An 18,848-nucleotide genomic window follows, 5' to 3' on the forward strand; every position below is an offset into this window, starting at 1 on the left:
AAGAGAAGAGGGAGTTGACAGGAAACCAGGCTGGACAAAAAAGCCTCTTCTGGGAGGTATATTTCCCACAGATAGAGGACTCCATTCTCCCACAGCTTCTGATCTACTCCTGAGGCTTTCATGACTACCAACCGGTCCTTGTCTTCTCCCCTCACAGTTTCTTCCCTTACCCCAGGGCCCACCCGGCTTGAGCTCCTTACTCAGGATCTATCACTAGGAAAGTCCATGGCAGGTTTGGAAGGGAGAGACACATTGTTATAGATAGTGGTTAGGTTCCCACGTTCATACAGTCCTAGGCTTCTAAGACATTGAAGATTAAATAGACTTCTGTGAGCTAATTCACATTTTACAACTATTTATAACATCTGTTTCTGTGGAACATGGCTTTAAGCTCCAAACTAATGACCTACAGTGAAGCACCTATATAGATGCTTTTGGAGTACAACCTAAAAATCAGGGATTGGATATATTCTCATCTCAATAAGCAAAAGTGGGGAAAACTAAACTTTTGGCAAATGAGAAGTACTATAATACAGCAGGTGAGCAACAAAGGGCAGACAAAACACAAAGAAATTTTTATAGTGATAGTTGTTGTCCTTCATTATCAAAGAGGACCAAAATGGTATCATTATGTTAGAGTCAAGTTACAGTGCATTCGACTGTGGCTGATCAGACAATATGAGCTCAGAATGCTCTACCACAGTTCAGGCACAAATAGTCCATGTGAACATTTGGGGTAGATTCTCTAAATTCATGCATTTCACATTTCTTTTGAGCTATGTCAACTCTGCTTTGCTCATAGAGCAAAGCACCTTATTTGATGTGGGTATGCCATGATGGATGGTCCTGTACCAGGGTCCCCCATGTCACACAATCAATTCCAAAGTTCTTGAGAGAGACAGCAGAGTGGTATCCTGTCACTCAGAGACCAGGGTTTGATTCCCTGACAGAGAGGTGGAAAGGAATTTTTAGAAAACTTGTCCCAAACTACATCAATACATCCAATTCATGTACGACATCAGGAAGATGAGTCAACGAAAGTTAAAAAGGCATGGATCCCCAAACTGTTCTTAAATTGTACCTTAAAGATAAGGGGCTGAGATGCCTTTATTATGATTAAATCAATGCTCACTATGCCCAAATAAAGTAAACAGAATGTTCAATGTTGTCAAATATCATGAAACAGTCACAAGAGTATAAGAACCTGAGATGACAAGATTAATGGAAAAGGTCAGGCACATTACCTGACTTTTTAACTTTCATTGACTCATCTTCCTGATGTCATATATGAATTGGATGTATCGATGTAGTTTGGGCAAGTTTTCTAAAAATTCCTTTGTCTTTTGCCTATCCTTTGTTGCTCACCTGCTATAATGTAGTACATCTCATTTGCCAAAAACTTAGTTTTGTAGCTACGGTAATTTACTTTGAGGAGATGAATAGGAAAGAGATATGGTTGATGCCACAGCCACAGGAGAAAACCCCACTTTTGAAGGTGATGATAAAGGAAGCAGACAGACCTAGCTGATAGTCACAATTCTCCAACCCACCCAACTAGGACAAGTTACTCACTTGATCACTTTGCCCACATGCCCTTGTAACCTGTACCCTACCCTTCAAAGATAAAGAAGGATAATATTGCATAAGGGATGCAAATGAGGGACTGTGAACACTGGTTGAGGAAATATACTTTTTTTTTATCCATAGGATCAACGATTTAGAGCTGGAAGGGACTTCAAAGACAGTCTAGTTTAAACTGGGGACAAGAAAGGTTAAGTAAGTTGTAAGTAAAAATTAAGTAACATGCATTATTGTACATAATGTTGCATAGGTATTGAGTAACAGAGATGAGATCTGAACCCTTGTCCCACGACTCCTAATCTATTATTCTTGCTCTATCTACAGCACCACAATACTTTCTAAGTGGAATAAACTCATTGATTTTGAAAAGTGGATACATATTTATGTTCAAAATTTGCCAAAAGGGGGAAAATTACAAGGTTTCTTCAATCAACTTTCCTCAATCTCTTCACAATGAAACCACAAATCCCCCTACTGGGTATGTTTCTTAGTAATGAAAACCAAAGAAGGCATGGCTAAAACATAAAACTTTTAGTTGTTTTTGATTTAATATGATTAATTATGTGGATTGTTTTTCTAATCTTAAAACCATCTTTGTATCCTTGGCATAAATCCAATGTGTTCATAATTAATAATATCTTAGATGAATCACTGCAATTTGACAGGATTTTATTTAAAGATTTTCAAATGCATTAATGATACTGATCTATAGCTCTTCTGTGTTTATCCTTCCCTTTTTTAGGTATGATTATATTTGTCTCAAAAAAGGAATCTGGTGGGGTGCTTCTTTTCTCAATTTCTGAGATTAATGTAGTACTAATTCTAAAGGTTTGAAACAATAAAAGGATCAGGAGTATTTTTTACTTGGTAGTTCCTTTACAGATAGTTTTACTTCCTTTTCTGACATGTGGTTACCTATGATCTCTATTTGGTCTCTTAGTTTGTGTATTTCTGATGGTATTTCTCTATTTTTCTTTATACTCTGAGTTTTGTTAGCATGTAATTGCATATATGTTCTCATATTCTTGCTATTTTTCTTTATTTTATTTTTATTTATAACTGTGTTTAAGGTCTGATACTCTGTATTTCATTTGGTTTTGTTGCAATTTCACCTTGTTCACTTGTTATCTTGCTGATTTCTATAGTTTTTTTTTGTTTTTGCTTTCCAGTTTATCTATCCTCTAATTTGAAAAATCTTCTATTCTGTGATTATTTTAGGTTTGTTTATTTATTGCCTAATTTTCAATTCTAATATTTGGTTCATTAATTCCCTCTTTTTCTATTTTGTTAATGTATGTTGGTAAGGAAAATATATATAGCTTTTACCAAGATTTGAGACTGTTATCCATGCTGAAATAGTGCAAGTGCTTAATAGGACAGAAGTCCTATTTCATCTGTAACCTTCTGCATTCTACAAGTTTGGGGTATAAGCAATTTACAACATAGTTTAGGAAATTCAGCAATAAACTAAGGCACAAGCAACCTTAATTCTAATCCTGGTTTTGTGATAGCAAACATCATTTTGGAATGGTAAGGAAGGAAGGCTAAAAAATGACCCACCCAAACCTGGCACACAGGAAGAAACTTATTAACCTAAATGGCAGTATAATGACCAACTTGCACAGCCAAATTTTTCTAAGAAATATTCCCCAGAGTGCAGTGCAATCACACAGTAACTCCTGGATGTGCCTGAATGACGTACATTTGGGCATATCATCATATTGTTTACTTGCTGCTTCTCTATTTCTAGTTCATTACTCAATTAAGGCACCTTTGCCTATTGTCTGTGGTAAATATTCATTTGTTTTCACAGAAATGGGAAGTAGGCCAGACATAAGCAGCTGTGTTCTCCTAAAGAACAATATCAGGGCTGCTGTAAAAGTAACTGCCAGGACGACTCACTCACCACAATAAAGTCTAATTTCACTTTAAAAGTTTAGATTTGTGTTATATGCTAGAGGTAGAAAGATGAAAAACAAATAAACAAACCACAGTCTTTACACTCAGGAAGTTTACAGTCTACTAAGTAGCTACAATGACTTCTAACAGACTATCAATTTTTAATAGTTACCAAAAGTCACATATGATGAGCCTTCAAATTCAAAGCTTTCCCTGAGTAAGACATTTTTTTCTTAAATTTTAAAATATCTTTTGTTTTTATATCATCTTCATTTCCAACTAGTTCCCTTCCCCATTTCTCTCCTCTCCCAAAGAGTCATACCTTAAAAAAGAAAGGGGAAAAAAAAGAGAGAAAAATAAAGAGAGAAAAAAGGTTCTGTAAAACTTACCAAGATATTTTAAGAGTCTGACATTATATGCAATATTCCATAGCTGTAGTCCCCTTCCCCTCTAAGGGAGGGAGGAAAGGTACCTTTTCATTTCTCTTTCCTAGGGCCAAGCTTAATCATTATAGTTTCACAGAATCCAAAGGGTAAAAATACATTAAGGGCAATGGGTGGAATACATCCCAGCTTTTATCACTAGGGAGTAAGCTATCTATGCTGTGGCCTGTGGGTTCCTTTTACTGCTAAACAGTATTCCCACAAAAAGGCAAGTAAAGGAAATGGTGCAATGACCAAAACCCAAACACATTGCTTCCTGTGTATCTGCTAAAATGACAATTTTCTGAATGAATTAAAACAGGAGCATCTTCTCCCTTCTTTCTGTGCTCTTCAATACAATCTGACATTCTCACTTGAGCATTATTTACTGGAATGGGCAGTATAATATTTTCTGTTTAACTATGCAGTGCTTAAATAAATTTCCCCAGACTTCTAATAAAAGCATAGTATACCCACACCTATAGCGACAAATAACTGGAAACTCATCAAGTGGGAAATGGTTGAACAAATTATGGTATATGAATATAATGGAAGAAATGATGAAGAGGACAGTTTTGGAGAAAACTGGAAGATTTGTATGAAATGATGCAGAATAAAGTAAGCAGAACCAGAACAATTTATAGAATAACAACTCTAAAGGCAGACAACTTTGACAGACTTAAGAACTCTGAACAATGTAATGCCCAACAAGGATTGCAGAGAATCTATAATGAAACACAGAGAGGTGATATATGTGTGTGTGTGGTTTTTTCTTGGATGCAGCCACAGAGGAAATTTGTTTTACTTTTTTTTTTCAAAAGGGTAGTAAAGCTTGGAGGGAGAAAAAAATAAATTTTGCTAATTGAAAACATTAAAAAGAGGTAGTTTCAGTAAAATGGATGCATTACTATATATAATAGCTGACAAACATAGAACCCTTTGGCCCAAGAAGGGGACATGCTAAAAATATAAATAGGTGCAAGAAGTATTTACATAAATTTAAGTGTGAGAAATTTATAACAAGCTTTTAAGTTACAGATATTTGGGGTAGTCTCTAACCTTGGAATATGTTTGAACGATAGCAACATGGCTCTCCCACAAGTTATGACTCAATGCCATTTCAGATATACACTATTGAGGTGAAAAGGTCATAGGATCATATCTAGAAGGAATCTTAGGAAATCATCCAGTTTAGCATCTTTCTTTTCTAGAGAGGTAATGTAAGGATCAGAGAAGTTAAATGACTAACCCAAGGTCACAGAGGTAAATAAAGAGTACATAGGCTTTGAACTCTGACTCCAAACATACTTTTCAACATATGATTCTGTCAGTATAGAGACAATGCTGAACTTAAAGTCAGGAAAATCTAGGTTTGAAGCTAGCTTTGTGACGACAATCTTTCTAAGCCTTCCTCATCTATAAAATGGAGACATTATACCTACAGTATGTACTTTGTTCAGTCATTTCAGTCATATTTTGTGCCCCTATTTGGGGTTTTCTTGGCAAAGATACTGGAGTGGTTTGCCATTTCCTTCTCCAGCTCATTTTACAGAGGAGGAAACTAAGGCAAACAGGGTTAAGTGACTTGCCCAAGGTCATACTGCAGCGTCTGAGGTCCTTGAACTCAAGGAGGCCTTGGTGATCTATGCACTATGGCACCACTTAGCAGCCCAATATGTACTTTACAAGGTTTTCATTATATGATAATGCATGCAAAGCACTTTTTTTAAAAAAACATAAATTTCAATGTTAATGTCTCCTCATAACAACAAAGCAGTTCAAGGTTTACAAAGTCAGCACAACAAACTTGTGATGTAGGTAGAGTTAAGTATTATTACTTCCCCTTTATAGATGAGGAAAGGGTAGCTCAGAGATGTTAAGTAACTGACTCAAGATCACACAGCTGGTAAGAGGAAGACAGTTCTCAAAGAGGACGCCTAATGTCAAATGTAGGCCTCTCTCCACAACACGATACCCAATATGGCATTTCTTATGTTTTTGGATCAATGTCTGTGCATCTCACAGCCCTGTTTAAAAAAAAGAAAATAGTAAACAACGTTGTATTTTTATTTTGTTTTTGAATAATCACTGTTAACCCTTTTCCTCGCTGACATGAATAACTAAGAGCTGTCTGTCTCAACAGCTTACGATTTAACTTATTTAACTTAAATGTCAAACCAACGACAAACAATTCTCTCTCAACCTCAGTGTTGCAGGTGTAAGTGATATATCCCTTCAAGTAAAAGATTTTGTCTCTATTTTAAGTTTACAGTGATTGTAACCACAATATTCATGGACAAAGTAAACAGAAATAATCAGAAGAAAAAGAGCCTGTTCCAGGTATTTTCCAACAATTCTTCACCTTTAAAAAGAGGAAACAGAAGTGGAAGCGGATGAAACGTATTTTACAGTTTTTAGATATGTACTACTTTCATCTCAACCCTTAAGAGCTTGTTTTTTAAAACGAAGAAGAAACATATGACTAATGCATGAGATATCTAAGCTTCAGTGCACTCATAACTGGTTATAGGTTTCTTCTAAAGTCCCAGCCTCAAGGGAAAGAGAAGATAGCTCTTGTTTCGTCTGCTGCTTCCCCTCCCTTTCCCCCTCCTCCAGTACCTCAGAGAGAATTTGGAAAACTGTTGATGAGACGAGGGCCAGACAAACTGGTCAGAAAGAAGAGAAAGTATGAAACTTACCTATCTTTGCTCTTGCTACTGAGACCAGTATTTCTGTTTTAACCACAGGTATCCTTGTGGTTAGGACCTAGTCAATCCTCTTTAAAATAGTGAGAGTTCATATTTTTGTTAACAATTCACTTAAGATCATTAAAGGTCTATTTTCTCTTATTCATCCTAGCCAGAAGTATTCTTTTTAATTTTTTTCTTTTTTTCTTTTTGCCAGAAGTATTTTTAGGGCAATCATTCAGTTGGAGATGTGGTTAAACTACAGGAAACCAAATTTGTTTTTCCACTAATATTTTTAATTGACGATCATAATTACTGTAATGTCCATGCTCTTTGACTCAGAGATTCAACTGCTAGACATAGGCCCCAAGGAGGCCAATTTTGCCCCATATACAGCAAAATATTTATAGCAGTACTTTTGAGGTATTGGAGAAAGGTAATACTTGTCAATGGAACATGGCCAAATGAGTAAATATAATGGAATACCCCTCTGCTATAAGAAATGATAAGGATGATGATAACATGGAAAGATTTACATGAACTTGTGCAAAGTAAGCAAAACTAGAAAAGCAATATACACAATGACAAAAATTAAAATGGAAAAACGAGCAACAACTCAAATCAAATAGTATGAAGTCATAATGATGAAGCGTGGATCCAAAGAAGAGATAGAAGAAGGCATCTTTTCCCTCCCTAATTTCTTTGCAAAGATGGGGATTTATGGATGTGGAACATTTCACATAATATGCAATATCTTGGTTAATTTTGCTTGGCTGTTTTTGTCCTTCCTCTTTTTTATGTTTTGTTATAATGGTTAGTCCTCTGTAAATGGTAAGGAGAAGTTAATTTGGAACGTAGGTAATGTAAGAATAAAAAATATGTATAAAAATTTATTTTGAAAAACTAGCCATCAAAACATAAATAACCTTATTTTTAAAAGTTCCACTTTCCAATTTCCTATCTTTCCTATCCCCACAGTAGTACAAATACTAATCAAGAAAAGCAGATTGATGGATTTGAAGTCACATAACCCCCTCTAAGTTCATAATGTTATATATTTTAAGGAAGAAGTCATAATTTCAATAATTTTTTAAACACTATCCACAATGGCACTGGGGAAATGAGAGAGTAGTTTAATTCATGTATATTACATATATGTAAGTGTATGTGCATATATACACACATATATATTTTGCATCGCTATAATATAGGGGTAAGGATAAGTACTGAATCCGTGATTTCATTGGTAAAAGGAACCAATACAGGTTGTCACCTTCTTTGTTACACAGTCTTTTTTCCCCCTTTCCTCCTCCTTACCCTAGAGATGGCTACCATTAGACACAAGTAGGCACACATAAGTAAAATCATGCTATACATACTTCTATTTATCAGTTCTTTCTCTGGATGCACATAATCTTGGAGAACTTCCTGTAGCACTGAGATCACATCAACAGTATATTTCATTAGTGAGACTTGAACCCAGGTTATCTGTGGCTCCAAGGCTGGCTCTCAATGACAAGCAACTTCTCTGCACACAACATAAAATATTTCAATCTGCCCAGATACAAGAGTAGGGGTGGCATCTTGAAAAAGCATGAGAGGCATACACAACACATAAATCACTTAAAATAATTCCATTTTTTTGTGTAAAGTCTCTTAGGAGTAAAGTGAATTCATAAGAATTGCTTTCCCTTTTAAATCATTTACCACATACCTGAATGGCCATTTAAACAACTCTTCACTTGGTCTTGTATTTTCTATTCAGTCTGGCTTCCTATTATGAATCACTTCCATATTTCATAAGTTCAATTATATACGCTCATAATGTATCCTTAATAAAGGCCCTCTGATTAAATATGGCTACAGGATGTGCTCATAGAAAAGAAAAACTTCAAATCTGCCTAAACATTATTAGACATTTTAAACATCATTTTCAAAATCAAAGCAACCAGTCCCAAACCTGTACTTACTTTCAAAGTCTAAGTCCAGAGACATTCTTATGGTTACTGACCGCTCCTCAACAGAGAAGGTACTAGGAGAGAGCTCTTCAGTTTACTTTGACAGATCAGTGCACTTGCTACTAGAAAGTAGCCAGACGAAGATAAAAATGAATGAGGCAGCTTTTCAACTACACTCAAAGCCAGTGGAGAAGTACCATGTGCTCAACAGACAGATTCTAACTATAGAACAGGTAACCACAGAAAAGAAACAGCAACCAATGGGCCTATGTGCAACAAGAGGGGAACCACAGAGAGAATAAATCTTAAAAAAAGAAAAAAGTCTTATTCTCTTATGAGCATTGCCACATAACGTGGAGGGAAATAGCTCTAAAACACTAAATATGTGTCAAAATAACACATTCACTATAAAAAAGAAAGGTATAATAGAAAGAACACACACTGGGATTTGAACCAGTAGACATGGATCTGGACATCTTTTTACTAGTGTAACTTTGGGCAAATCCCTTCACGTCTCTAGGTCTCAGTTTCCTCATTTGTAAAGTGAGCAGGTGGGCCAAGCTGACCTCTACTATCTCTTCTACCTCTAAATCCTATGATGCTATGTATGGCTGGACAGCAGTAACAAATTGTTATTATGAGAGTTTTCATGACAACAGATTAAAAGGAAGTACCTAATTGGGTATCAGTTATCTTTACCTTTAATTAACATGGACAGTGCAATGTAACAGATAGAATACTAGATTTCTAGTCAGGCAGACCTGAGTTTAAAACCTGCCTCTGACACTTACCAGCTGTATGATAAAGGTAAGTCATTTAACCTTTGTAAAATCCCTTATAATACTTGTGGCTTGATTAGAGTTGTTGAGGCAACTATGCAGCTAGGTGGTGGCAAGTCTAGATAATTGGGTCAAGGGTCAAAACCAGCATTCAGATCCAGAGAAGCTCTATGACCCTGGGCAAGTCACTTAACCTTGGTTTGCCTCAGTTTCCCTAACTGTAAAATGGGGGTGATAATAGCACCTGCTTCCCAGGGTTTTTGTGAGGCTCAAATGAGTTAATATTCATAAAGTGCTTAGCACAATATCTGGCACATAGTAGTTGCTGAATAAATGCTTGTACGCTTCCCTTATTGGGAAGTTCATATGAAATAACATATATAAATCATTTTGCAAACTTTAAAGCACCATATAATTATAAGCTATTGAGAATTTATTGATAACCACGTTAAAATTAAGTTAACTGAGAGGTCATATCTGTCCTCTTTAGTGACCTCCTGGTTGGACAAAGCCTTCAAATCATTCTGGTAAATCAATCAATCAACGTTTATTAAGTACCTACGGTGTGCCAAAGACATTTAAGTGCTAAGAAACAAAAAGAGGCAAAAAGACTCTCTGCCCTCAAGGAGCTCACAATGTAATAGGGAAGCCAATTTGCAAACAAATGCACACAAAGCAAGCTATATACAGGATAAATAGGAAATAATTAACAGAAGGAAGGCACTAGAATTAAGAGAGGTTGGGAAAGACTTTCTAGTCCATACTGATCTTTCCCTTTTTTGAAATCCAAGGCACTTAAAAAGTCAGAATTGCCCAATCTAGCATGTTCTCAGTTCAGGCAGGTCACAACCTCTCTATCTGAGATTCCTCAATGTAAATTAAGGAAATTGATCAGGTGACTTCTAACCTCTGAATCCAGACTAATATCTACAATATTAAGATCTCACTTTATTAACAAAAGTTATAAAAAGTTTTTTATCTGCTTATGGTCTAAAACAGTTTAGATAACCAAAATCAAAGTCATAAAGATTAAGTTCCTTCTAGATAACGGACATTTCACATTATTTTGATTTTACTTACACACCAAAAAAAAAAAAGGCATGTTTACTACCAGGCTACTCCCACACTCACAGTGACATTTCTTTAGATAGACTAGGCTCTGTTGCAAGGTCACAGAGAAAAACAGGATATGAGATCCCCAAGAGTACATCAAGTTGTTTTAACCCTGCAAACTGCTGGTAGGGATGAAAGTAGGAAGAGGGACTTTTTTTTAAATTGTAACTAATCTTCAGCAGATCAATCCTAATTCCATAAAAGGAAAAAAAATTAATTTGCCTTGTTAGATATTAATTAACAGACAGCATATTACAATAACAACTGTTACACTTCCTTTCTGTTGCCAGGATTTGTGAACCTTTTAGAGTTATTCTATTTTATCCTTGTTTATATATATGTGCAAAAAATTCATGCCTAGAGAGTTTTGGTGAAAAATAGATTTAGTCAAAAGACCAAAAAATATTTTCAACATTTTCACTCACCTTTTATTTTCACAGCACCTTCATTTCTGAATAGATGCCTCCCTCTACATATAATATATTTTCATTAATTAAGATTAACATGGATAGAGGATGAGTGGGGAGGGAGGAAGAGAGAAAATTTGGAACCCAAAGTTTTAAAAACACACGTTTAAAAAAGAAATGTTTTCACAAACAAATAAGAAATACAGGAAATGAGGTACAGACATCTATCCTGCCCTACAGGAAAGTAGAAGGGGAAGGGGATAAGAGAAGGGGGGGGAGAGATAGAAGGGAGGGCAGACTAGGGGAAGGGGTATTCAGAATGCAAGCCATCTTGGGGTGGGGGAGGGGCGAAATGGGGTGAAAATTTGGAACTCAAAATCTTGTGGAAGTAAATGTTGAAAACTAAAAATAAATAAATTTAAAATTAAAAAAAGATGAACATGGATAATACAGATTTAAAAATTAAACAGATATTAAACATTCTATTCAAAAAGTAAAGATGTTATGATTACTGGAACATATTAAATGAAAGGGAGGACAAGTCAAGAGCATTTACTAAGCACCTACTATGTGCCAGGCACTATGCTAAAAGCTGGGGATATAAAGAAAGGAAAAAAAAATCCAGTCCCTGTTCTCTCAATGATGGGAGTTAATAGCAATAAGATACTGGATTTTATTTTCTTCTATCTCTTGGGAGGGATAGAAATGTGTTTGAAGGATAGGTAAAACTCATTAGTATAAGAACCACCTAGTCCAACCCCCCACATTTTACAGATGGGAAAACTGTGGCGTAGAAAGGTCAAAAGATTTGCCCAAGTTACATCTACAGTGAGTTTGTGGTAAAACTAGAATTAGGACCAAGGTCCCAAGACTCCCAGTCAGTTCACATTCAATTACATCAAAGTATTTACTATTGCTTTGAATTCCAAACTGCAAAAAGTGAAAGTTTCTAAATCTGGGAGCTGATACTTGAAGAGTATTTACAGATGGCCCATAAAAATAGAGAGGTAAGGGGAACAGGTGCCTATTATACAGTCTGTTTTCCCTTAAAAGATAAGGACCATCAGCACCTGTTCTTTAAAGGTGATAGAATCAAGTCTAAGAAGCTGAAGATGTTTAATCCTGTTTGTGAATTACCTAGGCCCTCTGTTTATTTCTGCTCTGGCCAGCTGCCAGCCTTTTGGTCATTTCCATCCTTATTAGCATCTTCACCAAAGGGTAGGCAAGTGATTAAAGTAGGTGTAGAAAACCTAATCAACCAATTATGCTACTTGCTAGATGCCCTGATCAAAGATTTGGGTAAAGGAGAAATGAGGAAATATTGGGTTCAAAAATGAGCCCTCCCCCTTTTTTAATAATTAGAGGATTTCAATTATGCATGCTGCCCTTCATGCTCCATTTCCATAGATAATTCGGGGATGAGTAACAAAGTCAGCTGAGGAGAAACTGCAAAGTAATACTAGGGGAATTGTTCTTAAAGCAATTCAGAAGAGATCACCATAATCAAGAAACTGAGAGAAGGAAAGGCAAGCTTGAAAGGAAAGGCAAAAGGAAACAAAAGCACACATAACTATTTGTCTCGGCTTCTCATTGGGAAAAAAAAATCCTTTTTAAGCTAAAAGCATCCAAATAGGATTACACAATTCATGGGTTCAAAAAGGAAGCAGAAAGCAGATCTTTCAAACTCCATTCTCTACCCCCCCCACACATACTTCCTACTTTCAAGTGCTATTTTAATTAATCCAAGTAAGAACATTCAAAAGTGACGGACACGGAGAGAATATTTGGGAAGTGAGAGAACAAAGAATCACTGTACTGTGAAGCTGCAGAAAGCCATTACCACCTTGAAAACATCTGCAGGACCAGATGAAAAGACTAGAGTTGATCATTCATCACTACACATCCCTCCAGGAGAGGAAGCCCCAGCATTTACTTATCTGAAAATCTGCAGTTTAATTTCACCCTGTCAGATCAAAGGCAAAGTCAGTTAACTTGGCCAAGTCATTTATCTGGACAGCTTACAAACAAAGTTGCTCCAGAGACAAATGAACTCATTAACTTATAATGTTCAAAGGCAAGGAGAAAACAAGAAAAAAAAAACCCACAAAAAAACCACAGCCAAACATTTAGTGTTTGAATACAGTCAACTGTAATTACTGACTTCTCCTTTTTATCTGCAGCATCCAATCTTATTCCCATAGCCTATTGATTCTTTATAGAATGTCAGGAGTCAACAAAAACAAAAACAAAAACAAACCTCAAGCGTCATCTAGTCCAAACTCTCAAGTCTCTACAAAATTCTTGGCAGACGAGTCAACCACTATGTATGTGATCACTTCCAGTAAGGAGGAATCTATTACCTCACAGACTTTAATGTTTTATATTCTATAGCATCATAATATAAAGTATAGTGTTATTAATATAATTAAACATTTTGATATTTTAAAAATTATTAAACACATAAGTTTCAATTACATAGCACTTTTAAGATTTACAAGATGACATATATGTAACTTTATTTGATCTTCACAACAACCCTATAAGGTAGGTACTGAAGGTAATCTGGCACCCAGAATTGGACACAATCCTCCAGATGGCCAGTGAAAAGTACAAAAGGATCACTGCCTCTGTTTAAACCATGCTTCTATGAATGCAGCAAAATAATGCATTAGGGTTTTGTTTGTTTTTTTTGGGGGGTGGCAACCACATTACATTGTTGACTCATAATAAACTTGCAATCAATTAAAATCCTTGAGTCTTTTTTGTGTAATTTAAACTCACACAATTCCATGCAATTAAAGAACTTCTGTAGTTTAATTACTTTTTTCTTTTTAACCTAAGTGGAAAGAAGCATCATTTCATAATGGATAGACTGTTGGACTTGGAGTCTGGAGGACACAGGTTCAAATCACACTTCTGACACTGAGAGACCATGAGAAAGTAATTTAATCTCCCTTAGCCTCAGACAACTCCTTCATATCTATCCATCTATGAACAGGTATTTATCAAGCATCAACTCTCTATCTACTACAGGCTGTTATTTGTATTGATGTATTATTAATTTCCAATTAACAAAATCCCTGTTCCTTGATTTAATCTGAGTGGAAGATTTTATACTATTCCTATCAAATTTCATCTTGTTGGTTTCAGCCATTCCAATCCAGCTTGTCTGGGTCTTTTAAAATCTTATTCTATCATCAATAGGTTAGTTCTTTTACCTTCTACACCTTCGTGCAAGTTACAAGGGACAAGCACAGAGCTCTTAAAGCCACCAGACTTCCCTCCACGTTGACAATAATTCATTAATCAACACTTTTTGACTAAAATAGTTCAACCATCAATGACTCCACCTAACTGTACATGTATCCAACCCATATTTCTCCAACCTAATTATGAAAGATTCTGTCAACATAAACTATATATATGGAATTCCTTGATATAATATTCTAAGTAAATCTATCAAAAAAGGAAACATTAGTTTGATATTGCTTATTGGTGGTGAATCCTGATCATTACTACTTCCTTTTTTAAGTATTAACAAATCATATGTTTATTAATCTGTTCTAGAACTGGAATTAAGCTCATCAGTGTACACAGATTCCAAAATCTACATTCTTCCAGTTTTTGAAAATCTGGACAATATTTACCCACCTTCTATCTTCTGTCACCTCCTCAGTTTTCTATGATTCTTCAAAGAATATTAAGTATTTTTTTGATCAGGAAAATACCTGCCGATCTGCAACCTGCTGTCACCTCTTCAGTTTTGCATGATCATTTACAGAATACAAATTTACAGAATACAAAGTTTCCAAAATCATGACATCAAATTCTTTCAATACCCTCGAATGTAATTCATTCATCTAGTCTTAGGAGTCTAAAGTAAGTCGAGCTCCTTAAAGGTCATCCTTTGAAATATCCCAATCTTCTCCAATATCCTGCAAACATGACCAGGTTCCCCCCCCCCTTTAAAAACAAAAACAAGACAAAGCACCTCCTCCCTCGCCCCTGCAATCCCCTTAAGTTTTCATCTTATGTTTCTTCTCTTGTAATATTGAACTCTTAGCAGAAATAGCCTATACTTTCTGTATAGAAAATTCTCACCACCCTCAACACCTTGCAGCCTAGTTTTAGCCCTTCCCCTCAACTGTATTGAAAGTGCTCTCAAAGGTCACCAGTTATTTCTTGATTGTTAGATATGATATTTTTTTTCAGTTCTGATTTTCCATGACATTTCTTGCAGCATGTGACATTATTAATACCCCTTTCTCCCAGATGCTCTCTTCTCCATTGGGCTTCAATAACACTACCGTCTCCTGGTTCTGACCTTTCTTTTCTCATGCCTTTCACTTGTTCATCTTCCTTTTCTCATCCTTTACATTTTCCTCCCTTGGTGATCTCATCCTCTTCCGAGGTTCAGTTAGCACCTCAATGAAGATATTCCAAACTCACCACCCCAATCTCTAACCACCAAGCTAGAGTGCTAGATCTCTAGTGCCTGCTATATGTTTATCTCAATGTCCCTTGCCAACCTCAAACTAAACATTTCAGAAACTAACTCAGCATATGCTACCCCTGCCCCTTCTCATTTAATTCATCTGTTTCGGCTCATGTCACCATCACCACCTCAGACACCAGAGTTTGAAACCTCACTCACCTCTGACCCATTCCTCTACCCTATACCTGCCCCATCCATTCCCTCCCAAACTGCCAGCATCTAATTAGTTTCCCAGTCCTGTCCTATCTACCTTCGCCACATCTCTCACATTAATGTGACTGATAAACCAGGTTTCTAGTAAATCATAAATTCTAGCCAGTTCCTGGTAATTTAATCAAGTCATGCTTGCTCTTGCAGTGTATATTCTATGTTCATCCAGACTTTTAGCGCATGAAATTAAATTGAGAAGCCCCTGCAATTTCTCTTGAGCCCATCTCGTTTGTTCCCCTCGTGCTGACACCACCCTAGTTCAGGCTCTCATTACTTTACACACGGACTACCATAATAGCCTCCTAACCAGTCTCCCTGCCTTCAGGCTCCTCCTCAACTTCCATCCAATCCATCCTTCACACAGCTCCCAAAATGATCTTTCTAGGGCACATATCTGGTCATAATTCTCCCCTGCTCAAAAACTTTAGGTGTTTCCCAAACAAAATACAAACTTTTCTATATGGCATTTAAAGTCCTCAACAATTTAACTCCAACCTCCTTTTCCAATCTTATTTCACATTATTACCCTTTCTTAACTAAACCAAACTACTAGGTATTCATTACATTTAAAAAACATCCTTCAGTGGCCCCCTATATTTGTATATACACACAATATAGTTCTTAGTTATCTCCACCTCTTAAAACCCCTTTATTCTTTACAGGTTCATCTCAGTTGCCTGTTGTTCCAGGAAGTCTTCCTGGATTCCTCCCAGCTGAAAGTGTTCGTTCTCTCTCTCTCTCTCTCTCTCTCTCTGCAAATTTCCCTGAAGTATTTCACCTGAATCATTCAACTACTTCTATTAAACTCTAACTTGTCTAATACTTATCTATGTAAATGTCTTACAAATGCCTAGGAGCTTGATGGTTGAGACTATAGAGTTCTGTAAAAACAAGAATTGTGTCTTGAACACAGTGTTTAATAAATTCTTTGTTAAACTGAATGACTATTTTTTTAGTCTGTATCTTCTTTGACATTACTACAGCAGATTCTCACTGACTTACGTGTGTAGGTTACTTTAACAGACCTTAGCCAAGTCATTTAATATCTGTGGAAATCAATTTCCTCATCTATGAAATGAGGGGATTGGATTGTAAAGTCTCTAAAGCTCCTTCTAGCTACTGGTACCTTTAGTCTTATCATCCAGCCTCCCTGTTACCACTTTTCCCATCTGCTACCCCCAGTCTAACCTGCATATCATTTCTTGATTTATCTTTTTAAACAATCACTTTCAACACATTACCCCCTTATTCAAGAGCCCACAATTGCTCCCAACTGCCTGTCAGATAAACTCAGAACTCCCCAATCTTGTAAGTGTTCAAAACCTCCCATAAACTAGTTCCAACTTCTGTCCAATTTTATCTCCTACTTCTTCCCAAAATGTACCTTCCCTTCCAATCAGGCCAACGAGGTTCTGCACAAATCATGTAATCATTCCCAACTCTACCATATATTGGTTCAAGCTTTCTTATCTCCCTAAAACATTGTTCCCTTTTCTCCTTCAACTCTACAAATCCAACCTATCTTACACAGCCAATCTAAGCTTCTTAATGAAGGTTTTCCCAATAATTCCTACCACAATGATCTCTCTTCTTCAGTTCCTTTGGTACTTAGGTTTGTCTGTCTTGCACATAGCCAGCACTTAACTGTTTGTGGAACAGAACTAGAGCCATCCTTTATGGAATTTAAGAACTGTTCTTTCATTGTTTCTTGTCTCTTATCCTGATTTGTCAGCTCCTTAAGAGATGTGTACATATAAGCCATATTCTGTACTTCTCTTAGATCCTTCACAGACTCCATCTGCAATTGTATTAACCATACAATAGTTACTAAATACTCTTAGTTACTCCAAGAAAATAGCATAAACATTTCTACTACTTGCACAGAACAGAATAAACTCTGACCAATTCTAAACGTACAAGTTTTAGAGTTCTGCACTTTCTTGTTCCTTCCTCCCTACAACTCTTCGCAAAGATATGGCTGAAAACATCATCTTGAAACTTTTAATTTAACTAAGATCAAAGAATATTATTATCCTCTTTCCTTTTTGATGAAATGTAAATTCTTTGAGGGAGCTTATACTTTTAAATCCTCAGTACCTAAGACAGTGCCTGGGACATAGCAGGGATTTAATAAATTCTTAATAATTGATCAATTAAACATAGTCCTAACACTATCTTATGTCTCCCACATAGAATAAACGAGTCAATGATTTTACAGCTCAAAGATACCTTTAAAGTTAAGCTAGTTCACCCCACCTGGGATGCGAGGTAAGTAGTAGGACTGGTTCCTTTTTAAAAATGACAATAGTGTTTTTAACTCTTTGAATGTAACTAGCCACCAAAAAGCACACAGTCCAAAGGAGATAAAGTTATTGGGAAAATACGCATAAACAGTGCAAAAATAAATAAAATGCCAGAAGAAAATGTATGAAGTCAGATTTCTGGAAGGAGTGATGTCTACTGGAAGCCACCAGATCAGCATGGAGCATAAGGATATGACCCAGTTAGTAATAAGCCATGATTTACCCAAGCATAGTAAATTCCAACTTAATTAGATACACATGTCATTTTATTTCTTTTCGGGTTGAAACAAAAGGCTTTCACCTGCCAAAACTGCAATCTATGTTTCTTGTTGGAATCTATGTTTCTTCTTGGAATACTTGATGACATCAGCAACTGCTGAAGCAGTTTTCAAGTTTTGCAACTCCCTGCACTATTGACTAATGATGTCACTGCTGCAAACAACCAAATGAAGATGCATGCAAACTTGAAAAGTGGGGAACAGAATTCTCATTAGTCATGGAGATGGATTCTAATGTAATTAAGATCTTGTCAGACTATCAATTAAGAACAGTATGTCACCTCTCAACATATACTATACCTCTACTTCCTTATTCTAGAGGAGATAGAAGTTCAACACTTTTAGGAGAGTCACAGAATTTTAGTGTTGGAAGGGACCTCAGTGACTTATTAATCTTATTCATATCCAAAAACAGAATCCCTGACTATAAAATATCCCGCAAATAGTTGTCCAGCTTTTGCTTAACAAACTCCAATGAGGGTGGAACTACTACCTCCCAAAACAGCCTATCCTATTTTTGGACAGCTCAAATTGATGAGAAGTTTTTGGTTGGGGGTTTTTTTTTTTTTTTTTTGGCAGCCAAATTTGCCTCTTTGCCACTTCCACCCACTGCTCTTAGATCTGTCCCATCAGGTCTTATTCCTCGTAAGACTGATCAGATAGTTACTGAGTCAAAATTTTGGAGAGGCTCAGGAAGTGAAGACAGATCTGCTTAA

The 18,848-nt window shown here is 36.2% G+C and overlaps 1 protein-coding gene across 5 annotated transcripts in view; it reads right to left on the minus strand.

Moving 5' to 3' along the window:
• The window catches only part of JADE3 (jade family PHD finger 3), a 187,936-nt gene that overhangs the window by 104,491 nt on the left and 64,597 nt on the right, over positions 1–18,848 (minus strand). The window contains exon 1 of one of the 5 annotated variants that reach the window (XM_027859471.1): positions 8,560–8,672. The exons of the other annotated variants lie outside the window; for them this stretch is intronic. Coding sequence (XP_027715272.1) covers positions 8,560–8,584 — 25 coding nt within the window. The 5' untranslated portion in view covers positions 8,585–8,672. Of the gene's footprint in view, positions 1–8,559; positions 8,673–18,848 lie in introns of those variants that run through there. 5 annotated transcript variants of the gene reach the window in all.

This window comes from Vombatus ursinus, unplaced genomic scaffold (genome assembly GCF_900497805.2).
Source record: "Vombatus ursinus unplaced genomic scaffold, bare-nosed wombat genome assembly UNPS02014168.1, whole genome shotgun sequence".
NCBI classification, from domain to species: domain Eukaryota; kingdom Metazoa; phylum Chordata; class Mammalia; order Diprotodontia; family Vombatidae; genus Vombatus; species Vombatus ursinus.